The sequence below is a fragment of the Poecilia reticulata genome, linkage group LG15 (genome assembly GCF_000633615.1).
Source record: "Poecilia reticulata strain Guanapo linkage group LG15, Guppy_female_1.0+MT, whole genome shotgun sequence".
NCBI classification, from domain to species: Eukaryota; Metazoa; Chordata; class Actinopteri; order Cyprinodontiformes; family Poeciliidae; genus Poecilia; species Poecilia reticulata.
The window spans coordinates 11,751,514-11,764,929 of NC_024345.1; the positions used below are offsets into that span (position 1 = coordinate 11,751,514).

The following is a 13,416-nucleotide window of genomic DNA, read 5'->3' on the forward strand; positions in this document are numbered from 1 at the left end:
ATATATATATGCAACTGCATTTGGCTGTCATGGTTTGAGTAAACAAATGTTATCTTCCATGCAGATTAAAATCTCATTAATTTGTTCAATGTTGGAGCAGTGCTGGATTAAGGTGTCTCAGCAGTGAAGCCATTTCACTCTCTCTGCTACTTTTAATTACCTAATGTAGCAACATATTCATCAGCAAAGAAATACATGACTTTCAGTGTAATAAGAAATGTTTTAATTCCCTTTGACTTCCTTTCTGTTATCTTAATGTCAGCATAACAGGGGGAAAAGACATCGTCCAATAATATCCAATGATTCAAGTGGAAAATATGTGTATTTAGGTAACTCCTGGCTATGTAATACATGCAGAGGCAGTTTTTTTTTTATTTCAGAAATATAGCAGACTGCTTAGGGCACCAGTCTGTCTAAGGGGGAAGCTCTGTGAGCTACAGAGTGGGCCCCTCCTTGTAAAGAGTGGCAGCGCCGTAATGCAATAGAGAACATTTCATGGCTGGCAAATGATGCCCAATTCGATGTCTGACTTGAGATTCCACATTCATGCTTAATTAAAGGGTAAATTTGCTGTTTTTAAAAAATCTGGACTGCATTTTATCAAAAACTAAAACTGGCCAAACTGAACCGGATCTTTCTGCAGTGCACAGAGATTATTAAAATACATTTCAAACAAAATTTAAGATGTATGAAATCTTTACTTCATTAGGTAATTTGCAAAAAAAATCACAATGAGACAAACTTATATTGAGACAAGTATGTTATATATTTCTGGACTTCCATATCAACACATCGACAACATCTCCTGTGTCTTATGTTCCGATACAAGTATCTGCAGTTTCTATGCCACAGCTCATTATCAAGCAAAATTGATGCCGGAGAGTCATGCATGCTCACACAAGAGTGAGCTAAAAATAGCGCCAGTCTTACCTTTCTGTACACTATCATGTTGGGGGATTCATCCGCCACCCCGTTGGTCCCCTGCCCGCTGATGTTGGTCTGTGCCATGATCCTTTGAGTAAATCTGCCACGGGAAATGTCAGGAGCTCCTGTTGTAGACAGAGAGGGATATTTTGGCCCATCAGAGAAACAATGCAGCAGCAGCCGACCAAACGTGACTTGTGCTTACCTTTGGCAAGACGGGAATCATAAACAATGCTCATGGGCTGGATCATGTTTCAACACATTTGACATTTTAACATGAATTGCGAAGGTTAAGACACTCAGACATTGGCAACTCATATGTTCTAAGCACTGGCTGATATGAGGTGGGATAACCGGATGTAAAAATGCCCCAATTTCACAGTTTTTGCACAAAATTGCATACCATGATAAGAACTTGTATTTAAAACAGAAAAGCATTACGTCTTTTTACAATTGCTAAAATAAAAAATAAAAAACAGCACAGTTGTACCAATCCACTTTTTTCACTTTTGATACTGATACATATATCTGAGGTTCAGCATCGGCACAAACAGATCTTACAAAGAAAGAAAGAAAAAAAAAAACACATAAATGTATTAAATGACAAATTTATTTTATAACTACACTATTAGAGCACTCTAAAGTATACCAATAGCTTCATACAGGTCAAACGTTTAAAGACAACACAACTTTAATTTGTTCGGTCAGTGCAATTCGTATAGCAGCAAATGTCAAACCAATCATAAAGAAACTGACAAAAACAACAGGCTGAAGACCTTGGTCAAACATGCAAAAAATTAACTGCAACAATCCTTTTTTCAAATGGTTCAGAAAGTGCAATTAGTTATTCTAAACATAACGTAAAATAAATAGCATAACCTGTCTCAGAGCACAAAGAATAGAAATAGACAGAATAGATCTGTCCTCATTTATTGAGCGCATTGTCACGATAACTGATCTTTTTTTTTTTTTTTTTAAATCGGGACTGATCCAGATATAAATAAATGGATCGGTACATCTCTGGCTAATATGAACTAATTAGTTGTGTTATCTGCTCAGGTAGCCAGTCTGCAGTTTGTTGCAAATTTTGCTCTTACTTAGTTAAATTATGTTTTAACCCCAACTCAACAAATTGGTCCGTTTTTTACTCCCTTAGTATTAGGGAAATGTGCAGAAGCCTTGCATTAGCAAGCTGAACGGCAGTGCAGAACAACAGGTGGGGAAGGGGCAGCAGTGTATTACTTCATAGTACATACGAGCACATTACTCTGGGATTTTTTCCAGCATCTCTTTCAAAGGACATGAAGTTACAGAGATTTGAAAATTATGAATTCAAGACTATTAAAAATAAATAAATAAAACATGATAAACCCTATTAATACTGGAAACTGACAATGCTTCAATGACACCGTTTCAGAAAATGTGTCAGAAAAGGATTTCATACAAAGCCCTGCTTGGTAAATAGAGACAGTGGTTAAAGTTATCTGTGGGCAGGACAAAAGTTCACCCTAAAATAATTGTTGTATCGGCCACTGTTTCAAATGGACTCGTTTTCTGCTGTTAGTCTGAAACAGAAACATTTCAATTGTAATTAGAGATTACACTGACTGGATGTTTGCAATGGAAAGATGAGGAAAGATAAGGTGAGACAAAGACCCTAACAACAGTAAAACACACCGTCCCTAGAGGAGGTATCATACTCTACAGCGCAGCTTGGAAACATCCATTTGAGTCGGGCAGCCATTGTCAAAATGAGTAAGACTTTGCAAAATCATCTGCATTGTTGTTATTCTGCCCTCCCATTGACACGCTCACGGCATCCTTGTGAGATGTAGTCTGCAGAAAGAGCCACCTTGTAACATTCAAAGAGCGAAGTCATGCGACCTGCTTTTTTACCGTGAGGCCATAGAGTGGTGCCGTATTGGGCTTTTACTACAAAGTGTCGATGCCCTTTCAGCACTACGGACAGCAACCGTAAAATAGCACCCGCGTCCCGTCATTATCCGCTCCCCCTCTACCAACGCGTGAATACAGTTAGAACCACGATCACCGAAGGAGAAGAGACAGAAGGAGAGGACAAGAGGGGAGAGAAGAGGGAGAGGCTTACCTGAAAAACAAGCTGCCCGCTTTAGGACGCCTGAATCCCGGCAGGGTTGGAAGCCTGGTCCTTCAAGTTCAGTGTGTCAACTGGCGGACATAGGAATGTGAGGGGTGTGCATTGGCAGCGGGAAGAAGCAAACATTCGGCGGACGCTCGGTGTGTGGTTCAGTTCAGGCTCGGGTTCTGCTCTCGTCCCTTCGAAACGATGCTCAGAAGAGCGGGCGCGTCGCCGCGTAGCGCCGCGAGCGCGCATCGATCTGTGTGACCAATGGCGTGTGAGGAATAAATTACAACCTGTTTTGGAGGCGTGAGGCTATTTTTCTGGCACAAAATGTGACTGTTATTAACTGCAGTGATAGCTCTGACAGTCAAAGGTCTTTTAGCGATAGAAATAGACTACTTGCAACATGTTAAAGAAGGCTAAAAGGGTTCATGGAAACTATAGTGGAGCTGCAGCAATTTACGTCCCAGCTGGTAGTGATATTAGTCGGTTAGTCCACAATGCCGGCCTTTATTTAAGGTGGTAAGAAGAAGGGCATTCAAAAATTCAATTTAAGGTTTGCCTAAAGCCATGTAGAGGAAGAAGGTCCACAACAATATGTGAAACTGAGACTTAATTTTTGGTTTTTGCATTATCATTGAATCACCTTCAGCCCACAGTGGTGGCAGGACCATGCTGTGGGAATGTCTTTTAACAGTATGGACGAAGAAGCTGGCCATATTTTATAGATAGCTCAAAGTAGGTATAGATACAGGGCAAGCCTAGACAAAATGAGACTGCAAAAGTCTTGAGATTTTTACCTTCCAGCAGGACAATAAATGTTAAAATGGAATGCTTCAGATCAAAACGTATACATGTGCTAAAATAGTTCAGGTAAATCCAAACTGTATGTACAACTGACAAAAAGCATAATGAAAATTTGCCGATGTCTTAGGTTTTTACCCATTTTTTCCAAAATAACCAAGGTCTTCAAATATGGAAAGCTGATAGTTTAATGTTAGTTTAGATCTGTCAGCTTGTGGGATTGTTAGTCTTCTTTTAGATCCAAGTGAATAAATTCCAGGCTGCTACCAACAGACTCTAAAGATCCAATTTAAAATTGATTCTTTGCTAAGTTGTCTGTTGTCTGTGTGTGGACAAAACACTGCTGCAAAATCAATGATTTGATGTTGGTTGGGTTTCCTTAGACGGAAATGTTTGTTTCCCCTCAACTGGTTTAAAAACAAAACAAAAAAAGAACAGAACCTCACTGAACTTTGTCATAAGTAGAATCAAACTGAAAAGCGTGCCGTTGAATTTTATTCTGTCTGTGCGCTTTTGCTGATTTGAATATTTAATATTCAGTGCATAATTTGGACTGTTTTGTTTTGCAAAGTGCCTTGAGATGACATTTATCTTGAATTGGTGCTGAATAAAGAAATTGAATTTAGATGTCTTATAAAGGTAGGTGTTTTTTTTTTAATTATTATTAAATGTTTGTAGATAGGATTATAATGGAGCCAAAATAACTTTTAATCCTCTGATAATATTATCATGCTGAGTTGTTTTTGGGACCTAAAACCTAGGAAACGGAAATTGCTAATTTTAAATGTACAAGGATTAAAAACTCAGTTGAAACAAAATAAAAAGATGCACGGTGGGTTCACAGACATATAATAATACTTATAATAATAAGAAGAAGACGAATACACAAGTTTCACTGACAAAGTACTTATGTGACTCTAGACTTCTATACTTTGCAGTCTTGAGATCTAGTCAGACACTGAATGGAGAGTAAGAAAAATTTTTGATATCCACTGAGATAAATGGATATAAATACTTCTCGATTTTGTTGCTGTGTTTGGCTTTGAAGTATCCAACAGTCCAGGCATGAAAGGCGACAGATGTGCCCCTTCCCCCTATGTGTTGTATGTTCCTGTATTATCTAACACTGATGTCCTCTTTTGCGCTTTCAAGATTCATCCCCTTCACACAGTTGACCAAACATGCCATTCACTCTCCCTGAAAGACGTCCAGTTATACTGTTAGCCTCAACATCATAAATATGCTGTCTTAAAATTGAAAACAGGTAAATACTGAACAACACTAAACAGTATACTCATGTTAAACTGCAAGGGTGAAAATCTCTCCTTATCTTTGCTTCAATTTGATTATTTCTACTAATGCATCGATCCGACTTCTACCTGTTTTATTCTGATCAGTCACAGAAAGGCGAGATGCACAGGTTCATATTCTACAGCGGGATTTTGGTGTGTAGAACGCCGATAAAGGCAGGAAGGCAGGTTCATGGTGAAAGCGAAGAACTGTATGAGAGCAGAATCCAAACTGAACATGAAGAAGAATGCATAAGAGCGACAACTGTTGTCCTATTCAAAAACGGTAAGGAAAATTAAGCACTAAGCGAGAGGAACACAGGGGGATCTGATAAGGGCTAAATAAACCTGGAGGAATTTTTCAGGATTAAAACAGAAGACTGATTAACTGATGATGTAAAGGCTGTGGGGGAGCAAAAGATGAGGGAGTTGGGTGGAAAAATTGTTAATCACGAGAAACAGGCAACAATCAGAACAAAGCAGAAACAACAACTTGAATAAGACCCTACGCATAAACTCCCCCCAAAAATACAGAACAAAACCACAACTTTAAGACACAGTCCCTCAACGCCAGCCAAACGAAGGAGGCATAGAGTTAACTCAGAGGCAGCTGTGGTTACCGACAGGGCTAGAATAGAATAGAATAGAATAGAATAGAATAGAATAGAATAGAATAGAATAGAATAGCTGTATATATCTTTGGGGAAATTCAGGTGTAATAGCAACATAAAGGCTTGTAGGGTCACACAAAGATTAAAAAAATGGATGGACGAATGGTCCAGTGACTGTCAAAAAGACTCTGAAGGACAGTGTTAAAGACATAGTTAAGGACAGTGTTAAGGCCAAGTTAAGGCGGTGGTGGTGACTAGGTTCAGAGAAGAGGCTTTATAGCAGGAGTTCCCAAATTCAGGCCTCAAGGGTCAGTGTCATGTAACATTTGGGTGTCCCTGGAATCAAATGGTTGAATTACAGTCAGGTTCTCCAGAGTCCTGCTAATGACCTCATTATTTGACTCAGGTGTCAAATAATGACACCTGATGCAGAAACTTTTAGAAGCGAAGACGCATCTATAAGTTGCAGATTGCTGACCTTCAAGGCTTGGATTTGAAGATCCATATGCTCCACAGGGTGATCTAAAAGCTATGCAAAGTAATAAAGAAATCCAGGAACAGATGTTACTTGAATAGCAAGGAATTTATGGAAGACACTGCACAAGAATAGTTAGCAAATTGCCAAAATAAAATGCATAAAATAAAAGAACTACAACTCAAAAGAGAAATAATACAGAAAACAGCCACAATGTTGACACAAAGTCCTTTAACACAATTAACAGGGTTTCATCGTATTTTATTTGGATGTAGTATTTTTAAATGGATTTGCAGCAAACGTCAACTAGGTTTTAGTTAAAAAGAAACCTTGAACTGTGTCTTAGTATTTTTATTTTTTGATTAATGTATCACAGATTTTCTTTGTCTATTTTCAACAATAAAACTGGATCTCTAGGATGTCCTTAGATTAATGTCAATATTAATCTACTGCGCCGAAATGATCATTCATTATCTGTAATTGGTAACAATTACCAATTGTTGTGTATCAAATCAGATGTAGTTAAGCTAAATCCTTCTTTAATTTTCCCTGCAGATCATTTGGTCATAACAAGGCCTTTTAAGATGTTGCCATACGGTATTTGCTTACATCTTAATTCTTGCTTCCAGTTAGTTGAAGAGTGCTAGCATCAGCTTATACGCCATATCTCTTAGTGGCTTGCAGCCAAAATAAATATTTAATCTGCTTGATAAAGACATAAATGCACTGCATTCATTGGGTCTTCAGGAGGCAGTCAGCTGTAAAGGCCTGGAGTCAAAACGTTGAAGTTGAGTGTCAAGTTAAACACGTGATGAGCCAACTGCTGATGAGTGAGAAAAAAACCACCCAAACTCTATTCTTTTCATTGAAACACACATTTTCGGTCCATTTCTGCCCTGCCTTCATTTTTGTCTTTATTTTAATTTGTTTATTTTACAAATGGCATGTTTATGTTGGTAAACCTCTAATATATGTCTGTGCCATTTCATTGTATTTCCCATTAATTTATAACTATTGTTTTCTGAAAACAATATAATGATGTGCACATTTGGCATCTGACTGGATGCACAGCCATTTGTCATTTCATAGCAATGATAAATGCTATGAAATTTGTCATTTCATAGCATTTCACAATTTATCATTTCACTTGACAAATTGTGGCTTTGAATGACTTATAGAAACATGACTTATGTAAAATTTTCTCTTTATCCAAATGCTTAAGATCTATATTTCCATTATTCATTTCCGCAACAATTGTTTGTAAGCATTAGGATAGATTAATTCTTAAAGTAAATACAATAAATGTAAAGCTTAAAAAAATAACAAGAAAGTACTGGACTTTATTATGCCCAATTTCTCATGGAGCAATTTAAAAATAAATATTTACCTCTTTGACTCTCACTGAGTTTTTAATGTTTCAACAGAACCATATTTTAATTCTGTTAGTTATTTTATCCAGCCACCTACTCACACCAAGTTCATAGATTCAAACACTGGTGGTTCCTAAAATTACAAGCATATCAGACAAACTAAAACAAATACTAACCCAAACAAAATTTTATTTAAGACATCCTTTAATAGCATAGACTTGCATTTGGTACCTTTAATTTTCTTTGGGAACAATGAACTATTTTTGAATTGGAACTGAGCAAAATAGAATTTTTTGCTCTATTTTGAGGAACTGAAAAGCTGTATTTTTGCTTTAGTAGGAGGGAAGCAATGTGCATTTTTCCAAATAAAGTTTTAATTAAATATTGTTGAGAGTACTATAGCAATACTGCGTTTGCCTAAGCTTTCAGTAGTTCGCCTTAACGATAATTTTGACGAAAAATATTGAAGTGGGCTGTTGCGTTTTCAAAAACTGGGTCAAAGACTCCATCTCCCACAATCCAGCTGCCCATTCTTCGTCGTCGAACAAAAACGCGGAAACAAAAGAACTAATCAGTTTTTCAAAACAAGCAACGAGTCGGCATAAAGTGAACCTTGTCGTGGGTGACAGCTGTCAGAGTTCAGACCGTAGCTTCTCATAACCCACTCACAAAGACATAGCATGGCTTTGAAGAGAATACAGAAGGTGAGAACAGTCGTCCTTTCCTAATTTGTTTAATGTGCCCGACAGGATGAAGCTATGCGGCGGAAACGCCTATGTAATGTTAGCCATCTGTTTGTTAGCCGTTTCTGGTGGCTGTTTGTTGTAACTCATTTTCTCGACTTGATGCAGTTAGCAGGCTGCTTCAGCAATCAGCTTTTGAATCAATCGAACTTTTGATTAATTTGTGTCTTTAAAAACAATCATATTTCCTGTGGATGTCGCTGATTTGCAGAGTGTGATGAAACGACATGAGGACACAAGCCATTTATTGGACTTGTAGAAAGGCTCACATTTGTACATGTGACGGCTGTATGCCGAAGCTTATTGTGCTATCAGCAAAAGCGGCATTATGAAACCATTAATGACAACACATTTTGGGTTGGTTTTTCACAGCGTAGTATAGTTTTCTCCCTTGTATGCTTGTTTGCTAACACTAGTTGACACTTAAGTAAAAGTAAATGCGTGTAACCATTGATATTGTTATGGTGGGCAAAATAGTCAAGTTTTTGTTTTCTTTTCAGGAGTTAAATGACTTGCAGAGAGACCCTCCAGCTTCATGTTCTGCTGGACCTGTAGGGGAAGACAGTAAGTGTGAGGATCTGCATCTGTTGACATCTTTAGAAACCATATGTTCTCTTTCCTCTATGTTTTTAATCCTTGAATTAGTGCTGGATCTTTGAGACTGACTTGTGCCTCAGATGTTGTGTGTTAATCGTGTAACCTGATGTTTGTTTATCTTTGCTTCCTTAAGTGTTTCACTGGCAAGCCACCATCACAGGACCGGTAAGATGTTTCTGCTGGATTCTGGATTTGCTTGCAGCATTTTTAAAACCCAAATTGCTTCTAGATCTTTAGACAATAGTGTTTTATGTTGACTTTACAGCTCTTTCTGTTGTGTGTGGAGAACACAGACTAGCATACTCTACCGTAATGTTATTCACTGAAGCCCATGACGGTGTTGAGCCACAAATATTGGGCAGGCTTTGGCAATAATCTGCTCTTGTGTTTCAGAATGACAGCCCTTATCATGGAGGAGTTTTTTTCCTTTCTGTCCATTTTCCCACTGACTATCCCTTTAAACCACCAAAGGTAAATATAGAAATGTCTTTTAAGACATCTTTGTTGTCAGATATGAACTTGCTACCTAAAAACATCAACTACAGCCTTGTATAGCTGGACTTCAACCACATTGTAAAAAATAGCTTTTTCTTTTTTGGGCTTTGTTTTCGTCTTTAGGTCGCCTTTACTACAAAAATCTATCACCCAAACATAAACAGCAATGGCAGCATTTGCCTTGACATCTTGAGGTCTCAGTGGTCCCCTGCTCTTACGATTTCCAAAGGTAACACAGCTTTGTATTTTGCCAATTCATTACAGACTTCACTGGAACAGATGTGGGTCAAAATGATGCACAACAATAGAGTTTCAAATGTAAATTGGTTGAAGGACAAAAATGAGCCATCAGCCACATGTTCCATACTGATCCTGCCTCAGTTTGTACAAGCCATGTAAACATAGTGTACCTGCTTTGACAACTGATGATTAAAGTAATTTTCTCTCATTTACTTGTTACCGCATCTGTTGCACTGCAGTGGAATTCTTTCCTTTTACATTTATTATACGGTATGTAGGGGTGGGCATTTACTGTAATATCTAGCATTGCCTTAGGAAAAATGGGACAATTCATCATATTAAACTGTTGGTTTACCTCAAAATTGACTCTATAATTGAATAGCTGGAGAAAGGGTCTGATTTTTTTTCCATTATTTCCATGAAGTTATCAATAAATGCAGCATTTACATTTAAAAATATGACTTAATATCATCTTTAGTGGCATAGTTGTGCTGCTTAATTTAATCATCGAAGTGAAGTACCCTTTTTCAAATTGCGAAATGTTATTGTTAGAACAGTATGAAGTGTTTGAGTCTTTTTATTGTCACTGTTATCATATTTTCAATAGATAGCACAAAACTTGTGAAAAAGGTACATATCCTCCTTATGTCCTTTCTGCTGAGTCATTTTGGTTTGTTCAAGGTCACAGCCTGGCCCAAAACGGGATTGGAATCAAAATCAATGGAAACAGGCTGTCATATAAATTTTCAGATATATATGAGATTTGAGCTTTTGTGGCAATTCATCACCACAACTCATTCCAAGATGATTCGTTACAGTGAGAAATAAATGGCTCTGGTTTCATTTACACCTTCATTTTATCCCTTTTGCTTCGATTTCAGGGCCAGTAACCACCAATTTTATGTCGGATGTAGTCTGACATTTCCTTGCATCTCTCCTTGTCTTTAACTATTTTCAAAAATTATTGAAACGATTCACCATGAAAATGCTCAAGTCTCATTTTTCTCACATGCTAATTCCAGTTATTTTATTTCTTTTAGTTCTGACACAAGTGTGGACTCGTTGACACTTATGCCAGATTAAGATACTTACGATCAAACCAGATCATAACTCTTAAGTGACCTGCTGCTTTTTGTTAAATATAACATAATATTTAGCCATATAGGGACATTTCATTTTAATATGAATTGGTTGCATGACTGACATAAAGTGAATCCAAAACGGTGGAATCCGCAGTGGCAACAGCTTAAAAGATTCAAACGGATGAAATGAACAGCACCTAAATAAATTAATATGCTGTGGTTTAAACTGGTACAGCTTTCTATGTATAGTGGTGTATTACCAAAAATGTATGCCATTTTGGTCTAAATATGAGGAAATTGAAGGGTTTTTGTGGGATGTCAAATATCTTAAAGATATACGTGTTGCTTTTAATGTCTTCTTCTTCTGAATAACGCACATTCAGAGATGTTCAGGTGCATCAGGACCATTTTTCAGAGGTTCGAGAGTCTGGCTACCATTAGCCAAATCAATTAGAAATTAGGTGAAACTTTCAATTTCTTGTCTGGTTTGCGTCTCGGAAAGCCGGCCGCTTTAAAGTACATTTTAACCTGAGAAGAATGTCATTAGGCTGTGATGTTTGAGTTGGGGTTGTGTGTGGTATACATGACATGTGAGAGCTGCAGCAGAGTCTTTCTACATGTCCATATAAGAGCTTCCTGGTATATGTGGTGATCAGTTTGTGTTTGCCACAGTGTAACCAAGCAAATCAATCAATTAATCAAATTTTATTTGAATAGCACATTTCAGCAGCAAGGCATGTCAAAGTGCTTTACATAATTAAAATAAAAACAGCATGTAATAAACAGTGAGAAAGGGAGACATTTTGAAAAAATAAAAAACATTAAAACCCACACCTCTTTTAGGACTTCAGCTAAACGTCGTTTAACTGGGACTCTAACACGTTTTCCGGGGGGGCTTTACATCATTAAAACATAAACGGTGAGAGAAATAAAAAGCTGTATAACTTTAGTTGAGACGCCGTCAACTGGGACTCCAACCCTTCAGACTTTAGTCAAAACGCCGTTTGACAAGGACTCTAACCTCTCGGACTTTAGACAAAACGCCGTGTTGTAGAAGTGTTGCATTTTGTCTTCCTATGCCATTAAAACAAAAGGCATAAAAGAGTTTGTTTAAGAAGTATGAATGAGGGTGTTAATTGCAAACCGACCTTGGAGGCTTGGTGTGGAGTCGTTTTTTTTTCTTGAGAAACTCTTAGCTAAAATACAGTCAGAAAGGTGAGGATGTGCGTAGCGGATATCTGTGTGTAGTGCACAAGAGGCAGGAGAAAGATGGAGCATACATACGATAAGAAAATCTCAATTCTTTTGCTTATTTGTTGTCTTTTCCGCAATAGACAGCTCCTAGAAAGATCTAAGCAGGAAGTGTAAAGCAAATTCAAACAAAAAGGCATTTCTTTTACACACATATTTGTTCTTTTTTGCTTTTTAAGTTTTATTGTCCATCTGCTCCCTTCTTTGTGACCCAAATCCCGATGACCCGCTCGTCCCTGAGATTGCACAGATCTACAAGACAGATAGACAAAAGTAAGTAACTTTGTATTTAATTATCTGAAAAATCTCTTTTTTTTCTAATTATATTTTTATTTGTCCTCTTAAGGTATAACAAACTAGCTAGAGAATGGACCCAGAGGTATGCAATGTGACGGGAAAATATAAAGCAACAACTTCTGCCAGAACGTCTCAACAGATGACAGTACTGTTCAAGTGCTTTCTCCACACTGGTTGTAACTGAGGTGTTTAATATGCTTAATGCACTTTCTCTACTGAGGTTTTACTTGACTTACCCATTTTACTATTTTGGCATTATTGGAATTATTCAGAATATTTTATTTGAAGTGTTGCGGTGGAGCGACTGTATGTTTCTTTGAACAGATTTGTATTTATATTTTTCATTATCTTGAAATAAAGATATTTAGCAGAATATGAATTCCATTTACTTTTTTTTTTTTTTTTATAAAGCACGCCTCATGCAATGTGTTGTAGGAGGACTATTTAACCCCGTTATTGTCTGTTTTATAGTCTACATGACCACTAGATGGCACACCTCACTTTAAACTAACCAAGCCGTTTTTAATGAGGCGTTATCTGTTCCCCTCCACACGATTTGTTTTATTTAATTTCGGTCTATTTGCCAAATGCCTAATTATGTGGACTGTGGTTATTACTGTGTTTTTGCTGGAGTGATGAAATAAAAATAGAAAGGATGTTCTATAAATTAAAATTGAATTATCTTCTCCAACAGCTGTCCCAATGTTCTTGTACAATTAGCAAATACAGATTAATGAATATGTTCCAGTTTTCTTTTAAAATGTTCATTAGTGCTTATTAATGTGAAGGGATGCAAACGTGCTTTCTCAGTTGATTGTGTTTATGTTTTACAGTTACATTTTTGCAGTTTGCAAAGCATTTAATTTTTATCTTGCTATACTTTAAAAAAATCATTTATATTTTGGCATAAAATAAACTTCATTTCAAGGAATGACATTGTATGTCACAACAAAATAGTTCTGAGTTCTAGTCGTATAACATGCAGACATTATTTATGAGGATGCCATTTTATGGTCTGTACTTTTATTTTATGCAGTTCATATTGTGTAGTAAATCTGCAGTGTTCACATAAGGTAAACTGGTTTTAACAGTTTTTATTATTTAATTCCTGTAGGATATGAAGATAAATTAGGGTTT

At 37.0% G+C, this 13,416-nt stretch overlaps 2 protein-coding genes across 3 annotated transcripts in view; one reads left to right on the top strand and one right to left on the bottom strand.

Moving 5' to 3' along the window:
- The window catches only part of rgs7a (regulator of G protein signaling 7a), a 63,752-nt gene extending 60,497 nt beyond the window's left edge, over positions 1-3,255 (bottom strand). For both annotated transcript variants that reach the window (XM_008429249.2, XM_008429250.2), the window contains exons 1-2: positions 3,032-3,255; positions 931-1,049 (exon numbers count right to left, since the gene is read on the bottom strand). In XM_008429249.2, coding sequence (XP_008427471.1) covers positions 931-1,008 — 78 coding nt within the window. In that variant the 5' untranslated portion in view covers positions 1,009-1,049; positions 3,032-3,255. The remainder of the gene's footprint in view (positions 1-930; positions 1,050-3,031) is intronic.
- Positions 3,256-8,105: 4,850 nt separating this feature from the next.
- Positions 8,106-12,970, top strand: LOC103476725 (ubiquitin-conjugating enzyme E2 D2-like). The gene is made up of 7 exons (XM_008429251.2): positions 8,106-8,278; positions 8,818-8,881; positions 9,048-9,079; positions 9,308-9,385; positions 9,533-9,638; positions 12,162-12,255; positions 12,329-12,970. Exons 1-7 carry the CDS (start codon positions 8,255-8,257, stop codon positions 12,372-12,374), a joined length of 444 nt encoding a protein of 147 aa, XP_008427473.1. The 5' UTR covers positions 8,106-8,254; the 3' UTR covers positions 12,375-12,970.
- The last annotated feature ends 446 nt before the right edge of the window (positions 12,971-13,416 follow it).

Bases quoted from the DNA above. Each gene is read 5' to 3' on its own strand.
- LOC103476725 (XM_008429251.2), top strand. From the start codon at position 8,255: ATGGCTTTGAAGAGAATACAGAAG. The intron at 9,386-9,532 runs GTAAATATAGAA...TTTCGTCTTTAG, and splicing joins ATCCCTTTAAACCACCAAAG to GTCGCCTTTACTACAAAAAT. The intron at 12,256-12,328 runs GTAAGTAACTTT...TGTCCTCTTAAG, and splicing joins TACAAGACAGATAGACAAAA to GTATAACAAACTAGCTAGAG.